The sequence below is a fragment of the Arvicola amphibius genome, chromosome 2, assembly GCF_903992535.2.
Source record: "Arvicola amphibius chromosome 2, mArvAmp1.2, whole genome shotgun sequence".
Taxonomy (NCBI): domain Eukaryota; kingdom Metazoa; phylum Chordata; class Mammalia; order Rodentia; family Cricetidae; genus Arvicola; species Arvicola amphibius.
The window spans coordinates 177,084,467-177,101,689 of NC_052048.2; the positions used below are offsets into that span (position 1 = coordinate 177,084,467).

The 17,223-nt window shown below is 47.3% G+C and overlaps 1 protein-coding gene across 1 annotated transcript; it reads left to right on the plus strand.

The window, feature by feature from the left end:
- Nucleotides 1-9,010: 9,010 nt before the first annotated feature.
- Nucleotides 9,011-9,771, plus strand: Smkr1 (small lysine rich protein 1). Its single transcript, XM_038319420.1, has 2 exons — nt 9,011-9,109; nt 9,568-9,771. The coding sequence occupies exons 1-2, from the start codon at nt 9,011-9,013 to the stop codon at nt 9,769-9,771; spliced, it is 303 nt and encodes a 100-aa protein (XP_038175348.1).
- Nucleotides 9,772-17,223: the final 7,452 nt, after the last annotated feature.

The window sequence follows — 17,223 nt, forward strand, 5'->3', positions numbered from 1 at the left end:
GCAAGGGCAACAAGTGCCCTTAACTTCTGAGCCATCTCTCCTAACCCCAAAGGTGGATTTTTCTTAAAGATTTATCTGTATTATTTTATGTGTATGTCTTAATTAGGGTTTCTATTGCTGTGAAGAGACACCATGACTACAGTAACTCTTATAAAGGAAAAGCATTTAACTGGCTTTGCATTTTCAGAGGTTTAGTCCATTATCATCATGGTGTGAAACGATGGCATGCAGACAGACACGGTGCTGGAGAAGTGTCCTTCATCTTGACTTGTAGGCAACAGGAAGTGGTCTGTCTCACTGGGCGTGGCTTGAGCATATATGAGCTCAAAGCCTGCCTCCACAGTGACTCACTTCCTCCAAGACTACACCTACTCCAAAAAGGCCAAACCTCCCATTAATGTCACTCCGTTTGGGTTTATGGGGTCGATACATTCAAACTACCACAGTATATTAAGGGGTTTTTTTGTTTGTTTGTTTGTTTGTTGTTTGGCCTGCATATAGATTTGTACACTAAATGTCCGCCTGCTGCCTGTGGGGGTCAGAGAAAGGCACCGGATTCTCTGGGAAGAACTGGCTTTGGAAACTACCATGTGGGTGCTGGGAGCCAAACCGGGGTCCTCTGCACCAGCAAGGGCTCTTAACGCCAACTCTCGGCACCGATCACCTTTACTTGTGGCCAATTTCATTTCACCCCGTTCCGCTTTGCTCTGTTCCCCTCTCCCTTCCCCAACATTCAAGAACCTTGCCTCATGTTGGGTGCTGAATTCCCACAGCAAGCAGGAAGCCAGGCACTTGGCAAATATGCAATAACCACTTGGTGAACTGAATGGAATGGCGAGAGTTATAAAAAGCAAGAATTGTGCCCCAAACGCATTCTGAGAGAAGAGGATGAACTCACAAGGTTAATCCCACCTAGAATATAAGAGCCCTGCCCATCTTTCTCTCCTCCAACCTGTACCAGACTTTAAAAAAAAACCGACATCTCTTCACTTCAACCCTCAGAGACGTTATTCTTATTTTCCAGGAGAGGTCAAGTTCAGATGATTTCATGAGAGTGGTTTAGCCTGTCCTAGCCTTTCCTTCCCAAAGACAAAACTGCGTATCTTGGTAGCCCGCCTCTTCTCCACGTTGTCACGCCCAGTCGCACCACCAGGGACAAAACTATCCCATTCAGAGGCTAGTTGGGGTTCGTAGCCATTGCCAACAGCTAGCAAAGTAAAGCGAAAAGCGACAGCCCCTGCAGGCAGCAGGGTAAATGGGAACACAACTCAGAGCCCACAGGTGCTGGAAGGCCAGCCAGGCTCCGCCCAGTTGCCGCACGCCCCGCCCCGGTGCCCTAGCAACAGGTAAACAGTGCGTGGCTTGCGGACGTCTGTGAGCCAGCCCGGGCGCCGCCTGGAGTGGGGCGAGCCGGGCCTTGCGCACCAGCAGCTCAGTGGCTGGCTGCTTGCTAAGCTCGCCCAGCTCCCCTGAAAGCATCTGCGCCTCCGCACACCGCGAGGGCGCCCAGCTGCGGCCACGGCCGGGGCAGGCGGCAACACGCCGGTGAGAATGAACGGAGGCCAGGGGAACGGCAGGAGCGGGCCCCGGGACCTCGACGCCGGAGGCGCGGGGAAGGGAAGGGATAGGATGTGGGGTCTGAATCTCTAGATTCAGTCTAGAGGACTGGTGTTACAATCACCTGCTGAGATGAGAAAGAAATGGCCATGGGAATACCCATCCTGAAGTGGGAGAGGTTCGCAAGCGCTCGCCTTAACCCTGATAGCCTTTAAGGGGAGGGCTTTCACCCTGGTCTGTCATCACCGCTGGGTATAGTTCAACCTAGGGTGTGTGGGAGGGAGCGGCACGAGAGGGACTTATGGTAGTCTGCAGGGGCTGGACAGCAGCAGCAGGTTTAGGCTGTACCCTTTTAAAAAGGCGGTTTTCGTCCCTTAGTTCTGTGCAGTTACTTTCGCTCTTAGAAGATGCTTTAGGGTGTGGAAAATAGAGGGAGGTCAGCAACGAGGTTTGGAACCCCAAAAACTAAGTACACGCCAACAGGGACCGCCAGGCTGCTCCTAGTTGCAGGGTGGGACTCTCCCCGTGCTAAAAAAGTAAGGTTGACCCTGGCGGGGAGGGCGGGGAAGGGAGGTGGGAGGTGTCCACGCCACACCTAACCCCACCCTTCCTCACCCCTCCTTTCCCCACCATTCCTGTTCTTCGGCTAGCATCCTGCAATTGGCGGCCTCCTTCCCAGTCTCTTTTTCCTTTCTCGAACGGCAATGGTTTTGTTGTCTCTTTCCACGACCCTCAGGGGTTCGCTTGTGAGTACTGCACTTTTGAACTTGCCGCTCAGCACCATGGTAAAGGGGCCTCAACTTCTGGCGCCTTTGTCATATTATCATTTCTGCTGAAGAAAAAGCATGCCCCGTACTAGACCCAGCCAGGTTCTTCCGGAAATTTCCTTGCAACTACCCTACCTCAGTTACTGATCTTTTTATCTCCTAGACTAGAACTGTCTTCTGCTTCCTCTTGTTCGGTAATTATAGCCCTTTATACCTCCCTTGAGGCGTCCTGCCTGTCTCGCTTTCCTTTTAGCCTGCAGTGTGGAAATGTTGTAAGTATGGAGCCCTTCCTGTAGGTCGGAAACTAGGTACAGTTTTAAGTAAACGTGCTAAGTGTCTCTTGACTTAAGTTTCTAGATTTATATAGTCCTGCTGTTTTTTCCCAGGCCCCGGAAGGTGAAGCAGTATGATTTACAAACCCCTGGAACGACTTGCTTCTCCCTGCTTTTAGGTGTCCAACTTGTCAGGTTACAGCCTGAAGGCCTGAGCTGCTCTAAACTTGCTTCCCAGAGTTGATTCTTCTCACTGCGTTCCCCACCCCACCCTCACCCCTTTTGCCTGCGGACACACTCTCTGACCTTGCTTGGCCCCTTCCTCTTTGGATAGTCTCTCCAACCTCCAAGTCCCAGTGGGCTGTTTGTTCTGCTTCCAGATTCTCTAACCTTTCAGCCTGCTCTCCTGGACCATGGCTCAGTATTTCTGCCTGCCCTGTCGAGAGGCCAGATAGATGCACCTGGGCCCCTCTTTCCCAGCGTGGTTGTTTGATCCATGCCTTTGTGATAAAGGGCGGGTGTCTTTCCCCCTCTCCTCTGTATCTAGTACTGAGGCAGGAGCACAGTAGGAGTTTGGAAATACTTGTTGAGTTGAATGAACAAGGCCTCTTGCAATTGAGAGCAACGGAAACACTTGTGTGTCTTTTATACTCTGTGCCTGCATTGCGTCTGGATTCATTCCTTTTCAAGTGGCTGTGCAAATACCAGAAGAAAGAGTTTAGTAATTAAGCATATTCAGGTTTACACTCACAGGTTCCTCATAGTGGAGAAGGCAGAGCTCATGGCCGTGGTTGGACCATAACTGTTCACATGATGGCAAGTCCGAAAGCAGAGAGACTATGGCCTACTTCTGCCACCTACCCCTTCTCCTAAAGGAACAATCAGAACATGAAGCTGTTAGGGACATTTCAGATTTGAACCAACACAGCATCTGGTTGTGATTTATTTATTCTCTCAGCGAATCCTGTTCATCCATTTGGTGTACCAGACAATGGTTTAGGCTAAGGAATTCAGTGGTAAACTCACAAGCAAACCCTCTGGATTATTATCAATTACTACTAAAAGTACTATTAAGTAGTTGCAATGCTTTTAAGGAGAAACGTCCCCCATAAACTCAGATATTTGAATACATGGTCCCCGTTTGGCTGCGCTGTTTAGGGAGGTGGTGCGGCCACTCTGGGGGAAGTATGTCATTGTGGGAGGGCTTTGAGATTTCACAGCCTCACCTCATTCCCAGTTCACTCTCAGCTCTCTGCCCTGGCGGCTGCTATCATGGCCTCCATCACTGTGATGAATCGTCCCTCCATCCGCCGAAAGTAATCTCGCTCCTCCGCAATTGCTTTTGGTCATGGTGTTGTATCACAGCAACAGAAAAGTAACAAATACAGAGGTAAAACTGCCCAAGGAAAGGAGCTTGAAAATGGTACTTGAGAGGCAAAGGCCTCGTGGAGCAGTTAACAGGCAGACTGTGTGAGGACTCGGAACGAACCCCTTGCCTGGGACAGAGTCAGGTTATGTTCTTTTGTCTGTTGATGTATGTGTTGACATATATGATACAGTAAGGGTGTATGCTTGTCCTGGGTATAGGACAAAGTGGAGACTGTGTCAGGGGGTTTCTCTTCTTTGCTGTAGTGAGAACCGAACCCAGGGCACTGTAGGTGCTAGGCCAGGGCCGTACTGCTCATCCACATATGTAGTGCCCTTCGGAGCCTGGCGAGGTTTTTGTGAGGAAGTGATATTTGAGTAGCGTCTGAAGGAAGAGATAAAACAAAGGATTCCTCTTCGGTTATGTGAAACCCTAGGCCCTGTAGTATAGGGGAAAGCCTACAGAAAAGTCAGGGCCTCTGGAAACAGGAGGAGCTTGGCAAGTTTGGGAGCTAGAAAGTCAGCATAGATGAAGCCAAGTCGTCTTCCTTATGACGTTTGTAAGGTTTTAAATTGTGTTCTGAGACAAGAGTGGAGGCACAGGGTTGCCTTGGCCAGCTGAGGCCATGGGTGGTTGCTGGTGAGACGGTTCAAAGGGTAAAGGGGCTCTCCGTATAGAACATGTCGAAATTAGCTTCGGGGCTGCCTTTTTATTTGTGTATATATTTATTTACTTCTGAGACAGACTCTCACTGTGCAGCCCTAGCTGCCTTGGAACTCACTAGATAGACCAGGTTGGCCCCAAACTCATAGAGATCCACCAGCCTCTGCCTCCTGAGTGCTGGGATTAAGGGCGTGCTCTCCAGGCCCAGCTGCCGTGCATTGGTTTACTTAATTACTCTGAGATTCATCCATGTAGTTACACTTTTCTCGTTGCCGAACAGTGTCCCACTTCATGGTTCTACCACAATGTGTTTACCCATTTATCTGCCAAGGAACCGTTGAGAGTGTTTCTGCTTGCAGCTCTAACAAATTAGGCCACTTTGAGAAGTTATGTGCAAGTCTCTACGCGGACTGTGCTTTCACTTCTTTAGGAGAAGAATGGCTAGGTCAAACGCAAGGGGTGGTTTAACTTAAAGAGAAGTTGCCGAACTATCTTCTAGAGCAGTTCTGACAGCCTCAGTCTCCCCGTGGTGAATGAGAGTTTCCAGTTCCTCCGTTTCCTCGCTTGAGCTGGCCAGTCACCTAAGGAGCCGTTCCAGTCGGTGTGTGCTGGGTAGCTCGTAGTTTTCATTTATATGTCGAATGTCTAACAATGTTAAGTGTCTGTTCATGGCTTATTTCCCATGTCTCTTTTCCAGAAAAGTGTTAATTTGAGTATTTTGCCCATTTTTATCATGGGTGGCCCTTACTATTGTGCTTTGAGCATTCTCTATTGTGGAGGTAGGCCCTTATCGTATGCTTGATTCTGAATGATTTTCTCCCAGTCTCTGGCTTGGCTTTCATTCTTTTGGAAAGCAAATGTTTTACATGTTGATTGTAAGCTTAGCGACTTGTTCTTCATGACATCATTTCTTTTTCTGTTGCTGTGATTGAATGCCAAAATGAAATTGAGAGGAGAAAGGGTTTACTTTTGGCTTACTGCTCCAAAGGAGATAGTCCTCACGCTGGGGACGGCCTGGCTACGGGAGTGTGAGGTCAGCCGGGCGTCAGGAAACAGAGACTAGCAAATGAGGCCCAACTGTGAAACCTCAAAATCTGCTCAGCCCCACCAGCTGGGAACCAAGTGTCCAGACACACAGACCTATGGGGGCATTTCATAGCCATGCTGCAGCACGTGGGTTCTGATGTCATAGCCAAGACATCTTTGCCAAACTGAAGTTCATAAAGGTCTCTGGCGGTTTTGTAATTTGAGATTCATTCTGTACTGGGTCTATGATCAATTTTGAGGGTTTTTGTTTGTTTGGTATGGTTGAAGTATTGACTGGGGTTCTCTGCTTTTGTGTTTTGCTAATGGACCTTCCTTATTCCAGCACCATGTACTGTAGAAAGAGAATTGCTATGGTGATGCTGTCCATGAGAACCAGCCCCTCATATATGTGTGCATCGATTGCTCAGCTCTTTATTCTGATCCATTGATCTGTTGCTCTATCTTGGCACCACGAGCACACAGGTGGTCTAATCCTGTAGCTTTATAATGACCTTTGAAATAAGGTAATATCAACCCTCCAACTGTGCTCTTCCTCAAAGTCTTTTGCATTTCTATATGAATTTTGGAAATGTCTACAAGAAGATGAGAATTTTGAATTAATACTTACAGTCTTCATCTTACAACCTTTGTAATTCCATCTGAATTTTGGAATGAATCTTCCAATTTCTTTTTTTAATTGCATTCATTATTTGTGTGTGGATACGCACACAAGGCAGGATGCAGCACACACAGGGAGGTCAGAGGACGCCTTGTATGAGTCAGTTCTTTCCTCCTTCCAGGTAAATCCTGGAGACTTCACTCAGCTTGTCTGGCTTCATGACAACTGCCCTTTGCTCCTGAGCCATCTTGCCCACCCTGGTTTGCCAATTTCTAAAAATGTCAAGTTTAACTGAACTTTGTGGGACACACATTTAATCCCAGCACTTGGAAGACAGAGGTAGATGGTTTACATGGTGAGACCCTGTCTAAAAAAAAAAAAAAAAACAAGCAAACAAAAGGCTAAAATGTTAAACTTGGATATGAATTTTAATTCTCAACCTGTCTTAGTTAGGTTTTCTGTTGCTGTGAAGAGACACCATAACCAAAGCAACCCTGTAAAGGAAAACATTTGATTGGGTGGTTTATAGTTTCTGAGGTTCAGTCCATTACCATCATAGAAAGATATGGCAGCATACAGGCAGACATGGCGCTGGAGAAGGAGCTGGGTTTACATTTTGATCCACAGACAACAGGAAGTGAGCTGTCAACCACACTGGGTGTAGCTTGAGCAAAAGAGACCTCAAAGCCCACCCCCACAGTGACACACTTCCTCTTTTTTTTTTTTTTTTTGGTTTTTTGAGACAGGGTTTCTCTGCAGCTTTTTTAGAGCCTGTCCTGGAACTAGCTCTTGTAGACCAGGCTGGCCTCGAACTCACAGAGATCTGCCTGCCTCTGCCTCCCGAGTGCTGGGATTAAAGGCGTGAGCCACCACCGCCCGCCCGGCGACACACTTCCTCTTACAAGGCCACATCTAATCTAACAAAGCTATACTGCCTAATAGTGATACACCCTTTGGGGACCATTTTCTTTGAAACCAACACACATCCCATTTAAAGATTAAGACATGTGTGCATGCATACATGTATACACACATTATATTGCAGTTTTTTCAGGTGAGCCACACACCATTGACATTGAAGAATGTATGAAATTATAAAGAGCTGGGCAGTGGTGACACAAGCCTTTAATCCCAGCACTTGGGAAGCAGAGGCAGGTGGATCTCTGAGTTCAAGGCTAGCCTGGTCTACAGAGTGAGTTCCAAGACAGCCAGGGTTAAGAAACCCTGTCTCCAAAAAAAAAAAAAGCTAAATAAATAAACAATGAAATTATTGAAGAGAACCAACATTCAAAATCTTTTGTTTGTTTTTTTTTTCGAGACAAGGTTTCTCTGTGAAGCCCTGGCTATCCTGGAACTCACTCTGTAGACCAGGCTGGCCTCAAACTCAGAGATCCACCTGCCTCTGCCTCCCAAGTGCTGAGATTAAAGGCGTGCACCACCACTGCCTGGCACAAAATCTTAAAGAACTTATTTCAAAGTGTACGTCCTATACCTTGTGAAGAGGTTTTGACCGTCAGAGTGCAGTCTTCTGGGCTTTGTATTATTTGTTTTCATTTGTGCTTCCTTTTTTAAAAGATTTATTATTTATGTGTCTGTGTGGTTGTATGTGCACATGCTTGCAGGTGCCCTCAGATTCCAGAAGAGGGCATCAGATCCCTTGGAGTTATAAGCGATTGTGAACTTCAACCCCATGTGGGTGCTGGGAACTGAACTCGGTCCTCAGGATGAACAGAAAGTTTTATTAACCACTCGACAGAACTACCATTAGTATTTTCTCACTTATATCTCATGTTTGCTCCTGGATATGGTGTCTAGAAATATACTGCATTTCACTAACAAAAGTATATTTCAGTCTTTTAAACACACTGTTTTGTTTGCTTATCTGTTCTGTGCTAATATTTAGCCATTGCTAAGCCCTGATCACTTACACATTCTCCCTCCTCCCCTAGCTAGAAGAGACACCTTAGTAATCCTCGCCTGTCCATCTTCTCTCAGTGTGTGAGGTGGTCACAGGATAAAGCTTACCCATCCATGTGTGAGGTGGTCACAGGACAGAGAGTTCAGTTCAGCTGGATGCACTTGTAAACAGGCTTTGGAACAGTTTCCTGCTGAAACAGAAAGGTCCCCGTTCCCTTTCCCTAGAAGTTCCTGACCTCTTCAGTTAGCCGTGCAGAGTGTGGGCTCTGAGCTTGGTGACTGTCACTTGGCACCTACCAAGTGACCTTGCTAAGCCCCTGGTGCCTGTCTACCTTGAAGCACAGCTCTGTGGTGATAAAGGTGATGGAAAGAACCATTTGCTAAGCGCTTGCTTCAGACTCTGAGTCTGTTGTCTTGGATGGCATCACACTTAAACCTCATGACTGCTAGGTAAAAAGTATGCTTGCATAACAAGTACCAAAATACATGTTTGTCTCCTATCTGTATAATTCGTTTTAAATTTAATTTTTTGTATGTGACCCTCCAGAAATACGTTGTAGGAATGGTTTGATAAGATAAATTCCTATAGGTCCACTCCTCAGGTCAGAAAGTATCAGGAGCTGACCAGATCCGCGGTTTCTTTCTTCAGTAGGGTGTAGAGAGAACAGCAGTCCTAGAAAGCAAATCCTAGTCTTTTATTTGGTCTCTGCAGTTTCAGCGTGCATCTCCGAGACATGCGCACATCAAATGCCACGATCAGACATAACAGATAGAGTTCCCTGCTTTCCTCGAAATTGTCTTTTCAAAGCTTATGCAAATAAGAATGCAAGGAAGCGCCACGCTAGAGAGTGCCACGCTAGAGAGTGCCACGCTAGAGAGTGCCACGCTAGAGAGTGTCATGCTAGAGAGTGCCATGCATCCCGTTGGGTTGGGTTTCTTTAAATGTGAACTGCTTAGGTAGCAGCTGTCGCATTTGATTCTCCTGCTCCAAGCAAGCATCTTTTTAAAAGATAGGAATATTTGTACATATTTGTGGGATGCAATATAATAATGTGATATATAGAGACTTTAAATCAGATTGATTAGCATTTCATTTTCTCCAACATTAATCAACCCTGTGTTGGGAACCTTCAGACCCTTCTGGTTTTCTTGAACATATAAACATTTGTGGTGGCAGTCTGGATTTTTTTTTAATTATTTTAGGCTTTTATCTCCCCTTAAAGTCAGTAAGGAAATGTGGAAAATTCCTTAAGGCAGGGCTTGATGGCACGTGCCTTAGATCCCGGCGCTTGGGAGGCAGAGTCAGGCAGATCTGAGAGTTTGACCTCATCAAGGTGATGGGAACTAATCCTCTCCCTGTGTCATATTTGTCTTTTAAAGTCAGGTAAAGGGAAGAAAGGGAAAGGCCGGGTTAAGAGTTTCGGAAAGAAGCAGAAGCCGAAGAAGCCAGAAGCAGACATCCTCAGCCCTGCCGCCATGCTGAACCTCTACTACATTGCCCACAATGTCGCCGACTGCCTGTACCTTCGGGGCTACCCTTGGCCCGGCGCTCCCAAAGGGAGGAAGGGGAAGAGCAAGATTTAAGTGATAGAATCCAACACACGTTTTCATTTCCAAGAACAGAAAGTGGAAGAAAGCATTCAGGACAACCCAATGGCGCAGGCAAAATAGGCTTACTGAAGACGAGAAACACGCAGCCGGTGTACTTCTCTGCGGTGAATAATGGCAGAGAAATGCACGTTCATTGCCACTGCTAAGCCAGGCACTAGGTGGCTTCACTTTGTTTTTGTTTTTTTTTTAAGAAGTAATCAGGAAAACCAAACCCAAGTGGTTCTTAAAGGAGACACTGGCAATGGCAGTGATTTTTATAGTATTATAATCATAGTCTGGACCTGAATTAAACCTTGTTCTCAGAAGGCAGCTTCAGTTTTTCATGAGTCATTTTCTTTTGAGAGAGGGGTGGTTTAGCGAGGATGAGGCAAAAAGCAAAGGCTGACTTTGTGTGCACTTTCCTCTTGGGCATTTTTTTCTGCTGTGGTTTGATTTGGGTTTTTTTTTTCTTTTTCTTTCAATGCTGGGGATGAACCTGAGGTCTCTACTCAGGAAGAGCTCTGCCGTTAAGTTTATCCCAATCCTTCCCTTTTTTAAACAAAATGGAAAATAATTTGTTTTTATAATTTTCTGCTTATCAGTCTTTCTCAAATTTGAATTGACTCCAGACTCCCGGGAGACTAAACTCGCTAGAGGTGCCCCAGTCCTGCCAGGTCTGCAGGCACCTGACCGAGATCTGGGGTGATGAAAACGGCTCCGGATATGGGGCTCGCTGTGAAAACGTGAGGACCTGAGTTTGCTCCCCACAGCCCTGTAAAATTCATCACGGTGGTACCTGTTTGTGATCCTAGCACTGGGGAGATCCAAGCTAGTGACAGAAGGAGACCTGGGGCTTTCTGGCCAATCAGCTGAATCAGTGAGCTCCAGGCTCAGGGACTCTGGAGGAAGCGGTTGAGAAAGACACCAGTGTCAGCCGGTGGCCTCTCCGCACACTCAGACACAGGCTCACAGAGATCCTCCTGGTGGTGGGTGCAGGAAGAAGGGAAACAAATCAGATAAGTTAGCTTCCCGTTGTGATAGAGGGCCTGAGGAAAGCGGTTTAAAGGAGAAAGACTTCTGTACGCTCCCGCTCCGGGTTTCAGAGGCTTGCTCCTTTATTTGGGGAATGAGACACAACAGAATACCATGGCGGTCAGAGCATGTGGCAGAGTGGCTGGCCATCTTACAGTGGCCAGGGAGGGAAAAGGAAGGCAGCGAGGGGCCAGGGACAAAACACGTTCCTTCCCTAAGAAGGGTTCTCTCTGTGTAGCTTTGTTAGCCTGGAACTCACAGTGTAGCCCAGACTAGCCTCGAACTCACAGACCTGCCTCCTAAGCGCATACATCACAGCCAGACTAAGACACGCTTTTCAAAACCATGCCTCCAGTGACCTGCTTACTCCAAGCAGGCCCTACCTCCTACAGTTTCCACCAACCTCCCAATTCAGCTACAGCTCCATTAGTGTGGATTAATCCGCTGATAAGATTATAGCCCTGATGATCCAGTCACCTCTGAATAGTACTGCACCATGGCTAAACCTCCAATACATGAACCATTGTGAAACATTCCAGATTTAACCATAACTTTCTGCTCTTAGGCCCCAAAGACTCATGCTCATTACACAAAAGATGTTAAAAGATGCTCCAGAATCCCCAAATTCTCAAAGGTTCTGGGGCTGCACAAAAATCTAAGTCCAAGTCTCTTATGATTATGTCCTTAGCTATGAGTCCCTGTAAGATACAAAAGTTACAGACTTCCAAAGCCCTTGATGCCCCAGCCCTGACCCTTGGAAAGAGGTAGTTGCAGGTATATGTGGCATTCCTGACACATCTCTCCGTACCTGCTGTCTTAGGGTTCTTATTGCTGCAAAGAGACATCATGACCACAGCAATCAAACGAAATTTAATTGGGGTGGCTCACTTACAGTTTCAGAGGTTTGGTCCAGTATCGTCATGATGGGAAGCATGGTGGCATGCAGACAGGTTATGCTGGAGTAGTAGTTGAGAGTCTCACATCTTGTTGTTTGGAAGAGGGCCACTTGTTGGTTCCCAGCTGCTCAGACTCCCGAAATAATCACACAGAAACCATACTATATAAATCACTCTAGCTGCTTGTTGGCTAACACTTATATCTTAATTTAACCCATTTCTAGTAATCTGTCTATGGCCACGTAGCCGTGGCTTCCCGGGTAAAGTTCCCAGCATCTGTCTCTAGCAGGGCTACATGGCTTCTCCCTGACTCCACCCTTCTTTCTCCCAGCATTCTGTTTAGTTTTTCTCCACCTAGCTAAGTTCTGCCCTATCAACAGGCCAAGGCAGTTTCTTTATTCATTAATGGTAATCACAGCATACAGAGGGGACTCCCACATCAACATCTTGAAGGTAACAGGAAGTGAACTGAGACCCTGGGTGGTATCCTGAGCATAGGAAACCTCAAAACCCACCCCCGTGGTGACATTTCCTCCAACAAGGCCACCCCCACTCCAACAAAGCCACACCTCCTAATAGTGCTGCTCCCTGTGAGATTATGGGGGCCCATTGCACTCAAAGGACCACACCTGCCTCCTGCTCCACCTTCCTGGTCCTCACTGCTTCCCCCAGCCCACCGCTCTGAAGCATGCAGGACTTTGCTCCATTCTCTGTGCTCAAAGCCAGTTCGCTCTAAGCAAGCACCATGGTAGGACAGACATATTCCACTTTGAGTCACTTACATGCAGTTGGGCTGCATGTTACCTTGTGGGGGTGACAGGGCTTTATGAAGTTAGCCAAAGGAGACTGCAGCCCAGGACAGATGTCAGAGGAAATGATATGAGTCCCTGTGCTGGAAAAGTTGAGCATGCATAACCCTTGTGAGTCGGTCGTGAATGTAATCTGTCTACCTGAGCAGATGCAGCGTAAGGCTGAGGCCAGCTACCAAGGGAGCACTTCTGTGCAGGAGCAGAAGGAAGCCTGTCCTTTTCCTGGGCTTTAGAGACTGGGAAGAGGACCTGGAGGTGAGAAGGGGTAGGGACAATGACTGCGGTGGACTGGTGAGAAGGAGGAAAGATGTGGCAATAGTGTGTGGTGGGGACATTTGACAATAGAAGTGCCCCCACAACACTGATGGCCTGAAATGAACAAGAGCAGCAATGACCAATGCGGAAATATGGAGAAACTGCCATTCCCCGCCGTCACCAGAAAGAACACAAGTGGTACGTACAGCCCCCGCAAGCACAGTTTGACCTGGGCAGGAAGGCGGATCAGTGGGCACCTGCTACCAACTCTGAAAACCTGAGTTTGATCCCAGGGACCTGAAGGGTGGGAGAAAATGGACACCCTCAATTGTATCCTCTCCCATGTTGGCATGTGCATACCCATGCATACACTATAAACAAACGTTTAAAAAGAAGACAGCTGGACAGTCTCAGGATATCGTCAGATCAGCCACTGCCTCTGTGTGCACCACAAGCAGCTGCTCCAGGCATGCATTCCTTTCATAATAATAAAAAAAAAAGACCCGGAAAACAGTAAGTGTTAGTTAAAGCAATGAGCCAGGGATGAGCAGTCCCCCAGCAGGTGAGGGAACCAGGTGGTCCACACGCGCTCAGTGTCCTGCAAAGCTCCATTCTCTAGCTTTCCTTCCTGAACCTCCAAGCAAGGTGTCCAAAGCCATTAGGACATCACAGGCAGCACGGGGCTCTCCTCACCTCTGTTGCCGTTTTTCAGCTGTGGCACCGGAGAATCCACTCATGAGGGCTGCACTGATCCGGGTTCAAAAGTATCTAGTCAACACTTTCGCTACAGTTTGTAAAGAGAAAGTGTGTTTCTTACTTCTTGACTAAAAAAAGGTTTTGCCTTCTGCCCTCTGCCTCTCTGAGATCCCAGGGCTTGGATCTTCACTTCTAAGCCTCCAGACCTGTTAAGAAATAAACTTCTGTTGCTTGTGACTTCCCCGACTTTGGTGTTATGTGGTAGGGAACTGAGCTACCCGAGACCGTTTTCAGATATATGACTAAGGGGATTGAAATCAGGGAGTCAGAAACTTGACCATGCTCATGGAACCACTGTCCACAACAGCCGTAAGGGAAGAAGTCACCCCTGTCTATTATGAAGGAACAAACAAAAGGTGGTAGAATATTTGTTCTTAAAAATGAATGATATTCTGAGAGCATAGCGTGGACGAGACTTAAAAACATGTATGACAAAGATACAAAAGGTCTAAGACTGCAGACCCACTAACGCAATTCACAGACAGAATGAGGGGTTGAGGTGACAATAAAATGGGAGCCATTCTATTTTGGGGGGAAGGTGAAAAGTTCAGAAAATGAGTGCTGTCTCAATGTGTGTGGCCCTAATATGCTACAGTTAGAACAGTTAGCTTTATGTTCTATACATCTACCTGAATGAAAGAGGAAATCAAAGGGTTTTTCTTCCTTTTTCCTCCTCTCCTCCTCCTCTTCCTCTTCTCTTCTGTCCTAAAATGATCTTGGCCATGACAGAGGGAACAACAGAGGCAAAGGAAGTGTCCACAGTCCTCCTTTGTCATCGGTAAGTAGTTGAGCACATAGGGATGAAGGGGACACCTTAGAAAGAGGAATTCTGGAGATGGCTCCGTGTACACAAGAGCTTGCTGTGTAAGTGTGACTACTGTGTCCCATCGTACACAAAGACCTAACTTCCGGAAGGCGTGCTCTGTCCGGTACACGTGTGCACAGCTTGCCCCGGCCTCCAAGCCTTAGCATGTGCTCTGTCCTCCAACATATGTTCTGGTACACGTGTGCACAGCCCACCCCAGCCTCCAAGCCTTCGCACCTGCCACTGCCCTCCTGGGCCTCTACTTCACCCCCATTTCCCCTTCCCATAGTGGGCAGCTCCTGTCCAGGCTCACTTGCTCTTTACCACTGAAAGGCTTGGCTCCATATCTGTGTTTAGTGCCCGATAACTGGCACCTTGGATCTGCCACTCTGTGGACAGCCTCTTGTCTAACTGGACCATTGTCCATCCCTGCTGGCTTAGGAAATGCACTAATGAGAAATGAGAGATCAGGCTCATGCACAAAGATGGAGACCATCCATGCCCATGCCCATTCCCACGTCCCTCTCCCATGTCTTCCTGGCCCTCTAGGCTTTGGCTTCAAGAACACGGTCACCGTGATGCTGGGCACAGTTGTGTTTACATCAGCAGGAGGCTATAATGTGGTATCAATACCTCCTTCCAAATCAAAGACAATCCATCCCTCAGCCTTGGAAGTGGGAACATCATCACCTTGATCCCTGCTCTCTGTGTTCTTCATCTCCAACCTTTGAGAGAGGCAGGGTTGTGCAGCTATCTTTTGTTGCTTTCCAGTCAGATGGCTGAGCTCCACGTCCACTGTCCACATCAGCCTCCCAGAGCAGGAATGGCAGGCTGTGCTGCAGTGTGGCCAGGCTCTCTGTGTGCACAAATGCCACCAAATATCACATAAGACAGAGCAGACGCTTGGAAGACGGTAATGTTGACTCTGTGTTTGTGTGTGTGTGAATGTGTGTGTGTGAGAGAGAGAGGGGGGGAGAGAGAGAGGGAGAGGGGGGGAAGAGAGAGAGAGAGAGAGGGAGGGAGGGAGGGAGGGAGGGAGGGAGGGAGGGAGAGAGAGAGAGAGAGAGAGAGAGAGAGAGAGAGAGGAGGAAGAAGCCTGTGGGAGGAGTAAGGAAACAACCCTGTGCAGAGGCTCCCTTGGCCCAACTCTGCGCTAAATAACAGATTAGCTGCATCCTCCTTTTGCCTTCTGCCTCTGGTGAAAACGAAGCAGGCTGCACACTGTCCTTCCCCTCAGACAGTAACGTTACACCACAGAGTCACGTGATGGAAACTGGAGTCACCTGGGAAGAGGGAGCCTCTGTTGAGGATCTGTGTCCATCCCGTTGGCCTGTGGGCATGTCTGTGGAATATTTTCTTGGTCAGTGATTGATGTGGGAGGCTGCAGCCCACTGTGTACTGTGCCCCCAGTGGGCAGGTGGGCCTGGAGTATGTAAGAAATCAAGTTGAGAAACCAGGAGGAACAAGCCAGGAAGCAGGGCTTCTCTGTGACCTCTGCTTCCGTCTCTGCCTCCCAGGCCCCTCTGCCTCCACCGTCCACAAGGGTGGATGGTACATTGTAAGCCACAAAAACCCTAAGCAAACTAGGTAAAGGTCATCTTCAGCTTGGAGGGCCAGCTCAGGCTACAAGAGACCTTCTCTCAAAACAACATAAAGTTGTACTAACATTATCCTAAAAAATATAAAGTAAAGGGGCTGGAGAGATAGCTCAGAGGTTAAGAGCATTGCCTGCTTTTCCAAAGGTCTTGAGTTCAATTCCCAGTCAACCACATGGTGGCTCACAACCATCTGTAATGGAGTCTGGTGCCCTCTTCTGGCCTGCGGTCATACACACAGACAGAATATTGTATACGTAATAAATAAATAAATAAAATATAAAGTAAATTACTAAAAGAGAAAAGTTAGTAACTTGTATCATCTCATGCTCATCCAGCAATCTGTTCAGAGACAGGGTCTCACTGTCCATCTGGGACTCACTGTGTAGACCAGGCTGGCTTCAGAATCAGAGGGATCTACTTGTCTCTGCCTCCCGAGTGCTGGGATTGAAGGTGTACACCATCACACCTGGAAAAAAAAAATCCAAAACTATCAATTGGCTCTCATATGCACTAGGTACTGGCTCAGTGTTAGGAAAACCAACCTAATCTAGCCCAACTCCTGATGTCTTTTTTTTTTCAGTGCCAGAAACAACCTAAGGCCTTGGCAAGCATCTGACAATATTCCCAGCCTTGATTCTGACCTTCGTAGCCACTCACCACTTCCAGGCTTTCACAAACGCCAGATACATTATATTTTTCACTTAACATTATGAATATATATGAACATACGTGTGTAGACACACACACATACACACACAGAGAACACACTGGCATGGACTGAGGGGTAACTTTCAGATGCTGAACTGAATATGGTCATGCTCTTATAAACATGTTCACTTTTACCCTTGTCTTCTTCACAGTGGTCTTAGTGGCTGCATATTCCACCAGTTGATCTTGTAATTTGCCCAGCTATTTTGTGGGACATTTATGTTGCTTCCAGTTTTAATGGATTCTCTTCACTGTTTTAGTTTTATTGTATTATTATTATTATTATTATTATTGATAGGATCGCATTATGTATCCCATCTGACCTCAGTCTCTCCATGCTCTTGCCCTGGGCTCCTAAGGGCTGGAATTGTATGTGTCATTATACCAGGTTTATTGGTATTTTAATTTTTTTTTTTTTTTGGTTTTTCGAGACAGGGTTTCCTTGTAGTTTCTAGAGCCTGTCCTGGAGCTAGCTCTTGTAGACCAGGCTGGCCTCGAACTCAGAGATCCGCCTGCCTCTGCCTCCCGAGTGCTGGGATTAAAGGCGTGCGCCACCACCGCCCGGCGGTATTTTAATTTTTGTTAGA